This window comes from Papio anubis, chromosome 19, assembly GCF_008728515.1.
Source record: "Papio anubis isolate 15944 chromosome 19, Panubis1.0, whole genome shotgun sequence".
Classification (NCBI taxonomy): Eukaryota; Metazoa; Chordata; class Mammalia; order Primates; family Cercopithecidae; genus Papio; species Papio anubis.
Genome location: NC_044994.1, coordinates 4,062,540 through 4,079,521, shown reverse-complemented (window position 1 = coordinate 4,079,521; position 16,982 = coordinate 4,062,540). Strand labels below are relative to the sequence as shown.

The 16,982-nt window shown below is 36.8% G+C and overlaps 1 protein-coding gene across 4 annotated transcripts in view; it reads left to right on the top strand.

The window, feature by feature from the left end:
* Positions 1-16,982, top strand: part of TWSG1 (twisted gastrulation BMP signaling modulator 1) — a 113,639-nt gene that overhangs the window by 11,808 nt on the left and 84,849 nt on the right. For 3 of the 4 annotated variants that reach the window (XR_001897170.3, XM_017951532.3, XM_003914164.4), the window contains exon 3: positions 12,763-12,862. Coding sequence is in view for 3 of the 4 variants with exons in the window: in XM_017951532.3 (XP_017807021.1) it covers positions 12,763-12,862 (100 nt within the window). In the remaining variant the exon portion in view is untranslated. Of the gene's footprint in view, positions 1-2,905; positions 3,621-12,762; positions 12,863-16,982 lie in introns of those variants that run through there. The other variant, XM_021929944.2, reaches the window with a different exon arrangement.

The window sequence follows — 16,982 nt, the reverse complement described above, 5'->3', positions numbered from 1 at the left end:
AGTCCTTTATCAGAAAAGTCTTTTGCAGATATTTTCTCCTGGTCTAGGACTTGTCATCTGATTCTTTGGAGAATATTTTTTTGCAGAGCAGAAGTTTAAAATTTCTATAAAGTCCAGCTTATCATTTATTTCTTTCATGAATTGTGGCTTTGGTATTGCCAGCTAAGATTTAATAGGGATTGCATTGAATCTGTAGATCAATTTGGGGAGTACTGTGTTGCCATCTTAGCAGTATTATGTCTTTGTTTCATGAACATGTGTGCCTTTCCTTTTATTTGGATTTTCTTTCATTCAACAATATTTTGTAGTTTTCTGTGTATGTATTACATTTCTTTTGTTAAACTTGTTCATAAGTATTTTATTCTTTTTGATGCTATTATTAGTGGAATTGTTCTCTTAATTTCATTTTTGGATTGTTCATTGCTTGTATATAGTGTATTAGCTCTTTTCTATCCCATCATACCTTCTTACTCTATATTCTGGGAAATTTCCTGACTTTACCTTTGGACTCTTTCTATTGAATTGTTTAATTTTAGCAATAACTTTTACATTTCAATAGCTCTTATTTATTGCTTGTTAATTTTTCCTATTAACATTATTTACTTGTTTTGGATGCATTATTTTCTTCAATGTCTTGGAGGATACTTATTGGAAGTTTTTTTTGCTGGTGGAGGAGGTCTCTTTTGAGATCTTTTTTTCTTTTATGTCTTTATGTGTCAGGATTTCTTCAAATGTATAGCATTCTTTGGTTGTCCATATATAGTTAAGAATGAGGCAATAAAACCTGGTTGGGAGATCCATGTGTTTAGATAGGACTTACAGACTGGACTTAGAGCAGAGAACACTTGGAGATAAGGAAGGCCTTGATGTTGGAATGTGTTCTCTGCTCTGAGGCTAATCATCTTTCTGAAGAGAGTTGTTGGTTATTTGTTTATTTCGATTGGCTGATTTTCTTGTTGTGATTGGAGGTGAGTAGATGGTCAGTAGATGGTCAGTAGATGTCTAGTTCTTGTCTTTTTGGTCTATTGTGTGAGTAGCCTAACTGATCCGATAGAAACCTGAACTTGAACATCCTCTTTTTATCCCTGTTCTCTTTAGTTGAAGAATGGTTTGGCTCTTGGTATTTCATGTGCCAGTGATTGTTAACTGGGGCCCTGGACCTCTTAAGGGAGATCCCCCAGATTGTATTCAGGAGATCCCCAGGATTATATTCAAAACTGCCTGTGCATCGTTTTCTGGGGAGAAGGTCCACAGCTATCAAGAGGTTCTCATAGCAGTTGGTGAACCCGAAAAGGTTAAACATTGTTGGGGCTTTGCTTTCCATTCCAACATACTGAGTTATGAAATTCCACTTTCATAGCAAAGTACAAGGCACATTGACATTTTAGATAATGAGAGCTGCTTTTCTCCTTAAACTTGCAGAAGATGTACAGAAATGAATACAATAAGGTGGAAGATAAGTAGTTTAAGAAAGACAAAGATGCAATGCTATAAAAGTTTATAAAAAGATATTACTTTCCTTGTAGATGGAATTTAGATTTCTTTTTGTTAAATTGGTTTCGTTTGAACAACATTTGTAATGTTGAACTGATGTACTATGAGGATAAATTAGAACATTTGTTTATATTGCATCCTCTGCACTTATAACTAAGTATGAAAATTTTTCCCTGGAAGCTGTTATGTAAATATTTTTTACCAGCATGGTTGCAAAGCAGTACAGTCATTCTTGCCACTCCTACAAGTTGCTGTGCCTAAGGGTGGTCCCTATGTAAATATTTATTTTGTGCTTCTAACAGGAAAGAAATCTAACTTTAAACATCAAGAAAGTAAAACTGTCATCTTGGTGTACTTCCGTGCTCATATAATGAGGGGTTTAGCTATCCTGTTTCAGGAAAAAATAAATTTGGTAATATAGGATTTTCCTTTAAGAAGATCTTTACTACTTTCCCCTGCTGCTTTTGTGAAAATAATTTTTAAAATTTGGATCAATATTATGCTGTATCCTAGAAATCTCAAGTCCCAGTTTGTATCAAGAGTGGAAAAACCCTGTATTAACTTGTGAGTACTTTGGCTAATATTTATGATAGTTTTTAGGATGATATAAACATTGTATTTCATGAGAATATTCAACATTGGGTTCAGAGATAATTAATGTATCATTTTAGTACTTTGTTATCTGAACATTTATTTAGCGCTTTTATGTGCTAAATTGACAATCTGCTTTTTTATTCTAAAAATTGATTTAGTTATTAAATAAATCTTAAGTTTTCTGAAATAAGTTGGAATTTTAAAATAGTTTACTTCTCATTAATAATTCCAGCTTTTAAAAGTATATTTTGTCTTAAGTTAAAAATATCAGTAGTTCAGATAAGTTTAGGGCTTCCTTAATTCAGTAAATTAAAGAATTAACTTTCTCTTCTTTTTTTCTTAATCAGTGCAAATTAGATTCCACTTTAGTCTCTTGCTATAGTTATCTTGATTTGTTAGTGTACTAGTAATATTTTGGTTTGCAATGTAAAATGTTTTCTTTTCTCTCTTGTGAACATTATTTTCCTAAATTGTTTCTTTCCTCTTCATCCCATTTTCCTGCTCTTAAAAGTTGTGGTGCTATGGCTGGACGCGGTGGCTCATGCCTGTAATCCCAGTACTTTGGGAGGCTGAAGTGGGCGAGTCACAAGGTCAGGAGTTCGAGAACAACCTGACCAACATGGTGAAACCCCGCCTCTACTAAAAATACAAAAATTAGCCGAGCATGGTGGCACACACCTGTAATCCCAGCTACTCAGGAGGCTGAGGCAGGAGAATCACTTGAACCCAGGAGGCGGAGTTTGCAGTGAGCTGAGATTGCACCACTGCACTCCAGCCTGAGCAACAGAGTGAGACTCCATCTCAAAAAAAAAAAAAAGTTGTGGCACTAACCTATTTTTGTCCTCTTTTGCTTCAGTTAACACCACGTGAAAATCTCTGAAATTAATGTTCAAAGGTAATGAATTAGGCCTGATATAATTTAAAGGAAGAATAAATCATTGTTCCCCTCCAAATGTTTAATACAGTTATAGTAGCTGCTGATATATAAATGGAGATTAAAATTTATTTTCACTGGTTGTTTCACCTGTTGCATTGTTAAAACAAAACGAGGATTTCATTGGGACACACGGACATTTTCACACATACATAAGTAGGAAAAATTGTAAAATAACCCCCCCATTTACACATTACTCAGCCTCAACAGTGATCAACATGTGGTCAGTCTCTGTACCTACTCCCAACTCACTCCAGCTGGATTCTTTTAAAGAAGTTCATTAGGGCACTTGTACAGTAAGTAGGATTAGCATCTAAATTTTTGTTACTAGGTTTATATGAGAAAGAGGCACTAGGCACTATTTGATATATTTTGATAATTGATATATATATTTGAACTTGTATGCTGACTTATTTAGCCAAAAATAAGTACTCTTTTCAGTACTGATTCATTTAAGTGTATGTTATTTTCAGGACAAAACTTTACCAATCAGAATTTATAAAGAACAACATGCTAATGAGGTTGGGTTGATATTTCTTTCCTGGATTTGAAGATTCATGTGATGCCCTCCTTAAAGAGTATTAATATGGCAAAACAGGTTTGTTATAACCCAATCTAATTATAATTGTTTATTCTTTTGAATACAGGCGAATTGAAGATATTTTGTTTTATTTATTTATTTTTAAATACTCATTTGACCTAAGTAAAAGTAGTGTCAGCATAGGTATAATATAATGCTTCATTGATTACTTACGCTTACACAATATGCAAGTAAATACTTCATTAGATTTATTCCTACATTTCTGTTTTTTAGCTCAAGATATTATAAATACTTAGTTTCCTTAATTTAAGAACCTCAGTTTGTGTTTTTGAATATCTTTTGTAATTGTTCAAACGTTAATTAAACTGGATCTTAAGAAGTCATAATATCCAATAAATTAAATGTTTATTTGCTATTATAAAAATATATTTTCTACCCCCAAATTCAGAAAATACAGAGAAGTAGAAAAGAAGAGTAAAACATTCTTAGTCCTATTATTCAAACACATACTACTCTTACTATTTTGATATAGCTCCTTCTGGTTTTTATTCTCTGTTTAGATGATTTTTAGCAATTTTATGGTATATACAAGTGTTGTATTTTACATATTCACTAGCATCATTTTATGTTTCTTTGAAAAACATTGTGTTCGGTTAGAAAATTTCAGTTTTAGGTTAAAAGTAAATTAAAGCAATATATTTTCAGAGTTAGAACTGTCTTCTGCATTGCTTAATACCAACTTAATGCTTTATATTTTTCAACTTAGGTTTATTTCTTCAAAATTTATGGAGAAACCCCAATGTACCATGCTGGGTTTTTTTGTTGTTCTTGTTTTGTTATTTTTGTTTTTTGAGATGGAGTCTCGCTTTGTCACCCAGGCTGGAGTACAGTGGCTCCATCTCAGCTCACTGCAACCTCTGCCTCCTGAGTTCAAGAGATTCTTCTGCCTCAGCCTCCTAAGTAGCTGGGATTACAGGCACACACCACCACCCCTGGCTAATTTTGTATTTTTTTAGTAGAGTTGGGGTTTTGCTGTGTTGGCCAGGCTGGTCTCAAACTCCTGAGCTCAAGCAATCTACCCACCTTGGCCTTCCAGAATGCTGGGATTATTGGCATGAGCCACTGCTCCTGGCCTGTTCACTCTTTTTAGATGTATAGTTTTATGATTTTTGGCAAACATATACTCATGTAACTACTACCACAATCAAGATAGAGAATATTTTTCATCACCCTAAAACATTCCCTTGTGCCCCTTTGTAGCTGGACCTAGCTTTTTCCCTAGCCTCAGCCCCTGGCAACCACTGATTTGATTTTTTTTCCCCTATATAAAAGGAGTCATACAGTACATAGCCTTTTGTTCTGTCTAGCTTCTTTCATTCAGTATAAGGCTTTGAGATTCAGCCATATTATTGTGTGTGTTGGGTAGTTCTTTCCTCTTTATTGATGAGTAGGATTGCGTTGTGTGGATGTACTGCAATTTGTTTATCCATTCACTGGTTGATGGACCTTGCATGGTTTCCAGTTTCAGTAATTACGAATGATGTTGATACTTTCCCATATGGGTCTTTTTATGGACCTATGTTTTAATATTTCTTGAGTAAATACCTAGGAATGGGATTGCTGGGTCACCAGAGCATTTTGATACTCGTTATCTCATTGGGATGCCAAAGTTTGTAAGGGAAAATCCAGGAACACCATTCCTTTTTCATGACTGGGAAACCAAGACTCAGGGTTACAAACAGCTTATGGGCTTAAAACCAGATCTTGTAAGTCCAAGTCATTTGCTATCTTTACTAGAATATAATGTTGTTTTCAGTGATGTTTCCTTGTTTTATTATAGCAACAGGGTTAACACATCTCTCAGATCTTTGCAACAAGAATGGAAATATTTATCAGTAACTAAGAGTCAATATAAATAAGATTCTTCCTCAAGTTGTTAGTTTCCATTTCTGGCCTAGAAATTTGGGAGTTCGTATAATAAATGTTAACTCTTAAAGTCTAATCTTAGTCTTGGATAAATATCCTCCCCCTCAATTTATTTTGCATAAAGAATTAATATTTCACCAGAACATCAGTTGTATAGTCATGGCACTGCGTAACAACATTTTGGTCAATGGCAGACAACATGTATGATGGTGGTCACATAAGATTATAATACTGTATTTTTATTGTACCTTTTCTATGTTTAAACATGCAAATGTTTACCGTTGTGTTATAATTGCTTACGGTATTCAGGACAGTAACATGCTGTACAGGTTTGCAGCCTAGGAGCGATAGGCCACACCGTATAGCCTAGCATTACAGCGGGCTCTACCATGTAGGTTTGTGTAGGTATACACTAATACTCATATAACAACCGAATTGCCTAAAGACGCCATTTTTCAGAGCGTATCCCTATCCTTAAGAGATAAAACATGACTGTATATGGAATAAGATTCTTCTCTAAAGATGATTGTATCTGTCTTCTGGCATTTAAAATTTTGAAATTCTCTGTCATATTGAAGGTTTTCCTCAATATAAATGTAGTAAAATATATTTTCAATGATTAGATTTTTTCCATCAAACTTTTCATCCTGCCAGACTTTGATTTCATATAAACTTTTAAAACAGTTTGCCAAATTCTCTCTAAATACTCATGCTGGTCAATAAAGAGTAATTCAAATGTATAAATTTCAGTTTTCCATTTAGTGTAAAGTTTTAATTTTTTTCATCATGAAATTGTTGAACAATGTGTCTACAAAACTTTAAGAACATCTAGCGTAGTTATTTACACATAGAACATGTCTTATTCCATATTACCTCGCCTCTAACATGCAAGAGCAATGGTGGTACAAAGAGCCTTGAGTCAGAAGACCTTGTTTCAAAGCCGCAGTTGTGTGAACTCACAGAAATCATGAAACCACTCATTCTCAGCCTTCTCTTCTGCACATGAGGAACAACCACACTTTCTCCGTGACTTGCAGACTAGGGAAGCAGAAGATACAGTCATTAACCAGCTGAAGCGACAACAAAAAATATCAAGTATTGCATTCCAAGTCACTGGTTTTGCAACTCTTAGCCAATGATTCCAATTTTACCCTTACAAACAATGATTAAACTTGGGCAATGGCATTTCTAGTTGTATTCAGGTACTGAGAGTGAAAGATACAATAATGCCTTTGATTAAACAACCTAAAGAATTATCTAAGTTTAATTATAGGCTTATTCTTTCTAAGAGAGTAATAACTATAATTATTAAAATGTTAACTTAATGAAAAATAACTTTTATATTTCTCATTTTAGTGTTTAAAAAACAGGAATACCTAACCGTAACTGGGGTCAAATTCTAGCCACTAATTGAATGAAGTTGTATAAATTTCGTGACTTCATTTAAAAAATAAGCATAATAACGACCTGCATCTTTATAAGATTCATGACAATGCATATAAAATACTTAGCACAGTGCCTGTAAGGGTTAAATAGAACCCATTTAAGGACTTTGGGGGAGGTGGTGGCAGTAAATAATTGGAAGCATTGAGTCAGTCTTTATTTTTGACTTCAGGGAACTTGGTGTTTAGTTTTGATCACATGTTCCATTCAACTGAGCAGAACCCAAATTTAGTCATAGTGAGGTTAGTAAAGTATATAAATAACCCAGTCCAAAGAGAAAATTCTAAATTTCAGCTCTACCATATTTTCTGTTTAAGGAGTGGAGACTTGAAATAATAGTAAAATAGAAACTGATAAAGTTTATGAAGGTGATAAAAAATGAGAAAGTGGACAAGGTGTGGAAAGGATTAAGAATTTAATCACTGTTTCTGAATTTTGGCACATTGATGTACTATTACGCACTGATTAAATTATGTTGACAGATTTTTATGGTAGAGAAATGCTATTTTTTTTAGATCAAGGTAGTATATAATCATCATTTTGTTAGACATGCATAGGAATTTACCAAAGGGGGAGGAATTTAGGGTTCTTTCTTTCTACTCTAGTAGATATTTTCCAAAGTCTTATATAATTAAATAAATACTTTAAAAATTTTGGTAAACCTTTCTTTTTATCTTGACTTTAGCCTTTCTTGTTATAGAAGACATGTATTCTTCGGTGAAACCCCGTCTCTACTAAAAAATACAAAAAACTAGCCGGGCGAGGTGGCGGGCGCCTGTAGTCCCAGCTACTCGGGAGGCTGAGGCAGGAGAATGGCGTGAACCCGGGAGGCGGAGCTTGCAGTGAGCTGAGATCTGGCCACTGCGCTCCAGCCTGGGCGGCAGAGCGAGACTCCGTCTCAAAAAAAAAAAAAAAAGAAGACATGTATTCTTATAACTGAAACAGCTAGGGGTAACGTTTTCTTTTCTTTTCTTTTCTTTTTTTTTTTGAGAGGGAGTCTTGCTTTGTTGCCCAGGCTGGAATGCAGTGGCGTGATCGCGGCTCACTGCAAGCTCCGCCTGTCGGTTCACGCCATTCTCCTGCCTCAGCCTCCCGAGTAGCTGGGACTACAGGCGCCGCCACCGTGCCCGGCTAGTTTTTTTGTATTTTTTTTTTTAGTAGAGACGGGGTTTCACCGTGTTAGCCAGGATGGTCTTGATCTCCTGACCCTGTGATCCGCCCGCCTCGGCCTCACAAAGTGTTGGGATTATAGGCATGAGCCACCGCGCCCGGCCACAAACTCTGTTTTCTTTTCTTTTCTTTTTCTTTTTTTTTTTTTTTTTGAGACGGAGTCTCGCTCTGTCGCCCAGGCTGGAGTGCAGTGGCCGGATCTCAGTGGCCGGATCTCAGCTCACTGCAAGCTCTGCCTCCTGGGTTTTCGCCATTCTCCTGCCTCAGCCTCCCGAGTAGCTGGGACTACAGGCGCCCGCCACCTTGCCCAGCTTGTTTTTTTGTATATATATATATATTTTTTTAGTAGAAACGGAGTTTCACCGTGTTAGCCAGGATGGTCTCGATCTCCTGACCTCGTGATCCGCCCGTCTCGGCCTCCCAAAGTGCTGGGATTACAGGCTTGAGCCACTGCGCCCGGCCCAAACTCTGTTTTCAAAAGGTCGGTTTGAGGAGCTTGTTTTTCTTATTTGCCAATCTCCTAAAAAGAATGCTGATGTGAATTATGAAGAATAGAGAGTATTTGATGTATGTGGAGGCTCATTTACCGAAGTTATGAATATTTCTTAATTTATGGTGATTAAACTTCTGCTTTATTAAGACAAAGGTTTTTTAGTCTTTTCTGTAGTAAGGTAGAAAGAAAGAAAAATATTAGCCAGGATATTGTTGTTTGGTGTCCAACAAGTTTTAATAGTAGTTTTTACCCTTAAAGTCTTAAACTGAATTTTTGTCTCTTTAATAGTACAGTAATGAAAGCTTATCTCTGTCGTTTCCCTCTTGTTTCTCCCTACCATAGCTTTTCACATTGTATTCTATCACTAAATTGTAAAGCAGTAAGCATATGATTACAGCATATTACTCTCTTACACCAGTATGTAAAAGTGCAGGACAGGCATCTATTAAGAGGGTGTGAAATACATTTAATCTAAAGAACTAGATAACCTGGGCAAGTTCAAGCAACTTTTAAATAGGCTGTTAGTTTTAACTTTTGTTAAAACTACATTTGTTAATGTTTTTAACAACATTTTGTTAAAACAACGTTTGTTCACAGTAATCTCAGTCTCACCCACCTTTTCATTCTAGTTTAAAACACTTCACAAATACTGACAGTAAAAGGCATAATGAATGCCTCACAGACTCAGATTTCTCTAACGGAAGCCATTACATTGACGTTCATTTTTAAAACATATTTGACATAATATACAGTAATTCATTTAGCAAGCTACCATTTGGAAGCTGCAGAAAAAGGAGAGACTTTGAGTAAATTTGTTACTTTTCTAGTTTGTTTCTCCTGAGTGAGTTTAGTCCATAACGTAAATACAGGTTGAGCATTCCAAATCCAAAAATCTGAACTCCAGAATGCTCCCAAATCGGAAACTTTCTGAGCATCGACATGACATCAAAGGAAATGCTTATTGAAAGGCTTTAGATTTTTGGATACGGGATGCTCAGCTGGTATAATGCAAATGTTACAAAATCCAAATAAACTCAAAATCCAAAACACTTTTGGTACCCAGCATTTCAGATAAGGAATACTCAACCTGTATAAGCAACTAAGATAGTAAAAGGATATTTTATACACATAATGTAAATTAAAATTTTTTTAAAAACTTTGTTTCTTGTGACTAAGTGCTAACCTTTATAAATCTAAAAAAAAAAAAAAAGATTGTTAGTATTCTTGTCTGATGCTATTTCTAAAAAGTATGTACTCAGAAATGTTCTCTTACTCCAAAGACAAAGTATAGCTTTGGCAATTCTGTTTTTCTAGATTGCCAGCTAAGTTGGAGCTTGTCTGAATCAGGCATTACCAGTTTTGTGATGAAGCAGCTATACTTCTCATTAAGTCCCTGCCCTTTCAGTCCCTCTCTTTCTTATAGGCTCAGCAAAGTTACCTAATGTCTATGTCACATGAATGCAGCCTGAGTGTACAAAATTCTGCAGTACTAAAATATTACAATGTGCATATATTAGGTCACACATGTACGCTTATATCAAACTAATGAATTAGTTAGAAAATAGCACAAGTGTTGATTCTTGAAAGTGCTGTATAATTAGCGAGGGGACTTTTGGAGACAAACAACAACAACAAAACCCAAGGAATTAAAATCAGTGCTGCAAAAAATGTCATATTAGAATAATGGGCTGGCTCCAACAGTGTAGAAATATTTAATAGGGATAAATATTATGACCTGTGTTTACATTTTAAAAGCACAGTATTGAGGTATAGAAATGAGAAATAATAGTTACATTGCACTAGTTAATTTTTTAAAACATGCATATCAATAGCATTCCATTAGGTCTCAGATTTTAAAAATCTTACTGAAATGATTTGTTGGAATGGTTTGAAAGTAGCACAGTTGCTGACAGCATATTGCTACCCCAAACAAACAAATTTTAGGCTCCTTTAATTTTAAAAACTAGTGTTCACAATCAAGGAGGTAAGCAGGATTCTCTCCTTCTTGGCTAGTTACATTATGCCGTAAGGAAGAGGAGAGAGCAGGGGGAGGGGGAGGGGGATAGGGATGATGATGATTTAGAATTACCACACTTTCAACTAATGACAAAGCTAATGGCAGGGTTAACATCATGTCATGGGGAACAAGTGAAGAAACCATGGGAGTATTTGATCTAAAATGAGGACGTGGGGGAATAAAAATAGAAATCATTTTGTTTTAAACAGGGCTTTTTTAGTTGGAAATAACTAAAGCCTACTCCAATTGGTAAGAATATCTCAATGAAGAATATCTCCAACTAATAACAGTATCTCTAAGAACAGGAAGTGCAGTTGGCACTAGAACCAAGAACTGGAGCATTATTAGGAATCAGAATGGCTTCTTCCCTCCCTTCTTTTCTCCTTGTGACCATGAATGTCATAGTGCTTATCTTTGGAAAATAGGAATGGGGAGCCACAGGATAATTTTTTACCTCTTGTTTCGAAATGGCCTTCCCAGCCCCAGCTTTGTATCATCCCTAGTTCAAGTTCCTAATAGAGATTGACAGTTGTCTGTGTCTTACTTCCAAAATCTTGGAAGACAGTCTGATTGACCAGCTACAGTCTGTTTTTTACCTCTGTTCCAATTATTTGTAGCCAGGGAGAAAAAAGGTCATATAGCTCAAAACAGAGCTGCAGACAGACAGGGTGGGAATCAAAGGCAGGTGGCAGCCAAGCAGGGCAGACATTCCAAACTGTCCAGGGCAGGTGCCATGAAAAATTAGAATGGCTTTGTTGAAGAGAAATTATATTTGGAGGAGGGGGGTCTTAAGGACCTGACTTCCGGGAATCAGGCTTCAGTTCAACAAAACAAAACACTTAAAACTTTGTAAGGTTGGGACCAGCTATTTTGGATTATTAAGTTCCTTGTCAGCTGTGGGCTGCAATGGCCATATGTTGATGGAACATTATAGAAGCGATTCAGGTGTTAGATGGAAGGATTTGTTGACCTGTGAAATTCCTTCTAAGCCTGAGAGTAAAATCAGTTTTGTCATAAGTTATTTCCACCAAAATAATAAAATATTAATGTTTTTCTTATAAATATATGTGGTATCTTAAACCAGGGAAAGCAAGTAATCAGTGATGGCTGCAGAATTTCCATTTCAGTTGGGTCTATTCAGGAGTGGCAGTCTGATGGCAAGGGGAGGGCAGGGGCAAGTGCTAAAGGAATTGCTTTAGAACTTCTTGTACAGAGCAAGCTATCTTAGCTCTTGTGGAGTGACAAACCACCCTAACGTTTAGTGGGTAAAACAATAGCCATTTATTTAGCTCTTGTTTTCTGTGGGTTGACAGTTTGAGCCTGGATCGGCTGGGTGGTTTTCTAGCCTTATTCCCGTGTCTGTTGGCAGCTGCTGGTTTATTGGAAGCTGGCTGATCTAGGATGGCCCCAGGTGGACTGACTTGTCCACATGGCCATATTCTGGCTTCACATGGCAGCTGGGCAAAGTCCTAAGAGAAGCAGTGGATGCACTCAAGGCTTCTTGAGGCCTGAACTCAGAAGTGACATAATGTCATATCCACCAAACCCTGTTGACCAGAGTGAATCTCAGGATCACCTAAATTCAAGAGGTCTAGAAATTGACCCTGTCCCTTGATCAGAGGAACTGTGAAGCTGCATTGCAAAGAGGGGAGACCTAGAGAGGGAAATAATTGCCACCTTCTTTGTAAATAATCTACCATACCGAGCACACTGTTTTCTGTATCATGGAACAATAAAAATAGAATTTCCGAATTTCTTTTACTCACATTTTACATATTGGGAAACCCTGCAAGTTGGCTATTTGTTTAAATTTGGGCAATGAGTATAATAGCTGAGAAGCAGTTTTGGTTCTTGTACTGAATTATTCGTTGAGGTGGTGTGGGTAGTCAAGTAATGGGTTATAAAATAAAATATTTTCCTTATTTCAAAATATGGTTAAAGCATTCAAAGTATGTTCACTGAATGTGTCCAAAAAAAATCTATGTGACATTGTAGATATTTATGTTCTGATGAATAATAATGTTGAATAAAAAATTATGTCAAGAATACATTACTGTAAATGCAAATATGGCAGGATTTTTTGCTTAAAAAGTAACAGTTTTCTATATCGTTATTTGGAATTTGAAGTTTAACATCTGTCTTGTTTCTAGGAGCTCTGCCAGTGCCGGCCGGGCGAAGGCAATTGCTCCTGCTGTAAGGAGTGCATGCTGTGTCTCGGGGCCCTTTGGGACGAGTGCTGTGACTGTGTCGGTAAGTTGATACAAGGGAGACTTCTTAATATTTCTTATCACAGAATCCTTGGCTTTAAGAGACTTTGAGGAATATAAATGTAGTTTATATGTATAAACAAGTATGTGTGGGAGATATAGTAAACATACAGAACGTTGTATTTTTACATTCAGTTGTATTCAGTATTATTTACCTATACATGTATTTAAAAGTGCTTATCCTTGGGAAGTAGGAGTGGGGGGCCAAGGCAGAATTTTTAACTTTTTATTTTGAAAGTTTTTGTACTCTTGAATTTTTTATAAGCAGCAGCATTTTGTTTTGTTTTTAATAAGAAGTAGGTTTTATAAGAAGAAACATTCCCAAGATGTGTTAAGTTTAAAAAGCCAGGTTCAAAATTATGCTTATAGAATGCTATCATTTGTGTGTTAGAAAGAAAACTTACGTGTGTCAGAAGAAACACCTGTCAGCCCTTCTCTGACCAGTTAACTCATTTTCAACCTTTAAAACCCCAGGTCAAGTATCCCCATTCCTTGGAAACCTTCCTTAGTTGACTGAGATAGAGGATCCTCTGTGCTTCTGAGAGATCATTTATTGCATGCTCCTATAATCGTTGTTTTGCATGTTTTTTTCAACTGAGTATAAACTCCTTCAGAACAGGAATATAGTCATACTGATCTTTTTTACGTTATCCTTTATCAAAATAGGCTATATGCATATAGTTTTTAAGGCACATAGTACTAAAACAATCCCATCTCACTTCTTTCCAAGCCTTTGATCCTATGCCCAGAGACTACCACTTACAACTTTTCAGCGTTGCACTTCTTCCATAATTCTGAATAATAACCCTATACTACTCTCTTGATTCTTTGATGTTAGAAACTATCAGTTGACTTCCTCTTATGGTAGACATGCATTTCATTCTGTTATCTCTTAATCTTCCTAATGTGATTTTATCACTCCTTCTAGTGAAATCAGTATTTACTTTAAGAATCACTCTAATGAATTAGTGATATATATTCATGGGATGCATAATAAGGTCAGCACTAATTAATTAAATGAGTTATCCCATTATCTGTCTTCCTGTATTTTGGGTGTACTTCTTGAGAGATTTCCTAATCTTTTCACCCTTGTATTAATTTTTTAAATTTTTACTTCCTTTTTTAATTTCCAAGAGCCCTCCTCTGATTGTCCTTTTTGAAGGAACATACTGTTCTTGTTTTTTATGTAATATATTTTTCTTATCTTTCTGGAATTCTTAATTACACAGTTTTGTGGTTGCTGTTGAGTTTTTTCCTTCTACTCCTTGCATGGTTTCCATTTTCTCAGGTGTCTGGTGACCCTTGGCTGTCTATTCCTTTGTACAATTTAGGTACCCCAAAGCGGACTGGGAGTACCTAATCCATGGACAGGGCATGGAATCTAGTTTGCCTCACTAAAAGGTGGTTGGAGGATGAACTGCCTTTTTCACTGATGAGCCCTCTTATTTCATGTCTATAGATCTTTCCCTTTAGGGTTGCACATTTTTTCTAGAGAAAGATTTCCCGGTTTCCTGCTGGGGTTGAGGCTGGGGTAAGGGGCAGTATGCCAGGCTGCAGATGTTCTGGGAACCTGAGGGGTGAGGTCACAGTGAACAGTGAGCATACTTTTATTTACTTTCCTTGTTTTTTTCCCATACTCATCTCTACCCTTTGCGATTTTTGGCATTCCCAGTCCAGGGCCTCTTTGGCTTAATTTCTCTAAAGAATAACTCTCTCATTTCCTACAGTTGTAGAAGAAGAGACAGGGACGTGAAGGTGTAACTACCCCACAGAATAGGCTTGCCTCTGCCACACTGGCACCTCCAGCTCCTGAGTCTCCTCAGGGTTCCGTGGGGCACATGGCCTGTGTGGAGACTCTGCTCAGTCAGGTACCTTTAGCTCTTAGCTTCTCCACACATAGAGTTAGTGTTTCCATTTCTTGTTTTTCTTTAGTGCTTTGTAGTGAATTCTGAGAGAATAGGGGCACAAGTATCTTTTCCTCTGTCCTCTTATATTCATCTTGGTATCTCTAACGGCTAGCTTTGAATTATTTTAGGGCATTAACTGTTTATTAATTTAATATGTACAATGAAAGTAAAAAAGAGAAAATAGCCATCTTAATCTCTGATATACACACATAAGATTTTTTTTTTGAAACAGGGTCTTGCTATGTTGCCTAGGCTGGAGTGCAGTGGCGTGATCATGGCTCACTGCAGGCTCAACCTTCTGGGCTCAAGCAGTCCTCCTGCCTCAGCCTCCCAAGTAGGTGGGACTGCAGGCATGAACCACAACACCCAGCTGATTTTTGTAGTTTTGGTGGTGCCAGGGTTTCGCCATGTTGCCCAGGCTGGTCTCAAACTCCTGGGCTCAAGTGATCCACCCGCCTCAGCCTCCTAAAGTGCTGGGATCACAGGCATGAGCCAGTGTGCCCAGCCTCACACGTAAGAATTTAATTTAAACATGGATGCCAAAATACACAAATGAACTTTTATTGATAGCATTGCTTAAAATAATGTGCACGTATATGTGTGAGAGTGTTTGTGCGAGTGTATGAATGTGAGTGTATGTGTGTTATATATGTGTGTGTCTTAACCATCACACCATGATGACAGTGCTGTTCAGCGTCTTCTTTTAGGAAGAGAGTTCTGCAATTTTTTCCACTGAGAAAGAATAATTATACATGCTTATATCTCTACAATTTTAGAAGCAACTGATATGCTTCCAGGCTAGTTCTCATTTAAAAAAAAAAAAAAAGCTTACTTACCTTTAAGGGTTAGATGTCCAGTTTTAAACTTTGAGTAAGCTCATAATGTAACTTTATCTTTCATTTTAAATTAAGTTAATCTTGCCCCTTTCTAGGATAAAATTGAGATATTCCAGTTCTATTTATATAGCAGTCCTCCTCCTTATAGGCAGCTCTCTTCCAAATTAGGTTCTCTTAATGTCCTTTGCAAACCTGCGGCTGCTCCTCCTTCCTAAGTTGAAATAGTCCCCATACTTTTCATGGGTGGGGCGCAGACCTCTGAGAGAACCCAAATTAGAATGCAGCCTTCCTTTCCTCTCTCATTCTGTGGACTTCAACACATACTTTCTCTAGGAAGCTTTCTCCTGTGGCTCCCTTGTATGAGAGCTTCCCTTTTCTGATTGTTTCTTAAGGTAAGAATAACTACCATAGTTCATTTTCATCGTTGCTATCCAACATATTCCTCAAATCCTGTGGGTTTTGGATCCCAGATCTCCACCCACGAGCCCTTTTTTCTTGTTTTACTATTTTTACTTTTCCAAATGTACACAAAAATAGAGAGTACAGTGATCTGCTGTACGTCCTACCTGCTTCAACAGTCGTTAATACATTGCCAGACTTGTTTCATCCATTCATCTGTTGGTATGTGTCTATTTTTCCCCACAATCTTTTTGTTTTGCTTGGGTATTATAAAGTAAATCGTTTCACTATTACCCCGATGTACTTTAGTTATACATCTCAAAAAAAGAGTATTCTTACATAACACTATGTCATTACTGTAATGTAATTAACAGCACATCTTTATTTTATTTTTATCTTTATTTTTGAGGCAGAGTTTTGCTCTTTCGCCCAGGCTGGAGTGCACTGGCGCGTTCTCGGCTCACTGCAACCTCCGCCTCCTGGGTTCAAGTGATTCTCCTGCCTTAGCCTCCCAGGGAGCTGGGACTACAGACAAACGCCATCATACCCAGATAATTTTTTGTATGTTTTGTACAGACGAGATTTCACCATGTTGGCCAGGCTGGTCTAGAACTCCTGACCTCAAGTGATCTGCCCTCTTCAGCCTCCCAAAGTGCTGGGATTACATGCATGAGCCACCGCACCTAGTCATTTAACAGTACTTCTTTAATATTGTCTAATACCACTCAGATCATACTTAGATTTCACTGAAGACTAAATGTTTTTGACAGTTGTTTTTCTCAAATCAAGATCCAAAAAGGATTACTCACTGTATTTGGTTGTTAGATTTCTTAAGTTTTTTTTATTCTAAAACAGTTTCTCCTCCCCGTTTCTCCCATCCTTTAATATTCTACTGGCTTTTTGAAGAAACTAGTCATGATTGGTTTCTTCAAAATAAACCACATTCTGGATTTGGCTGATT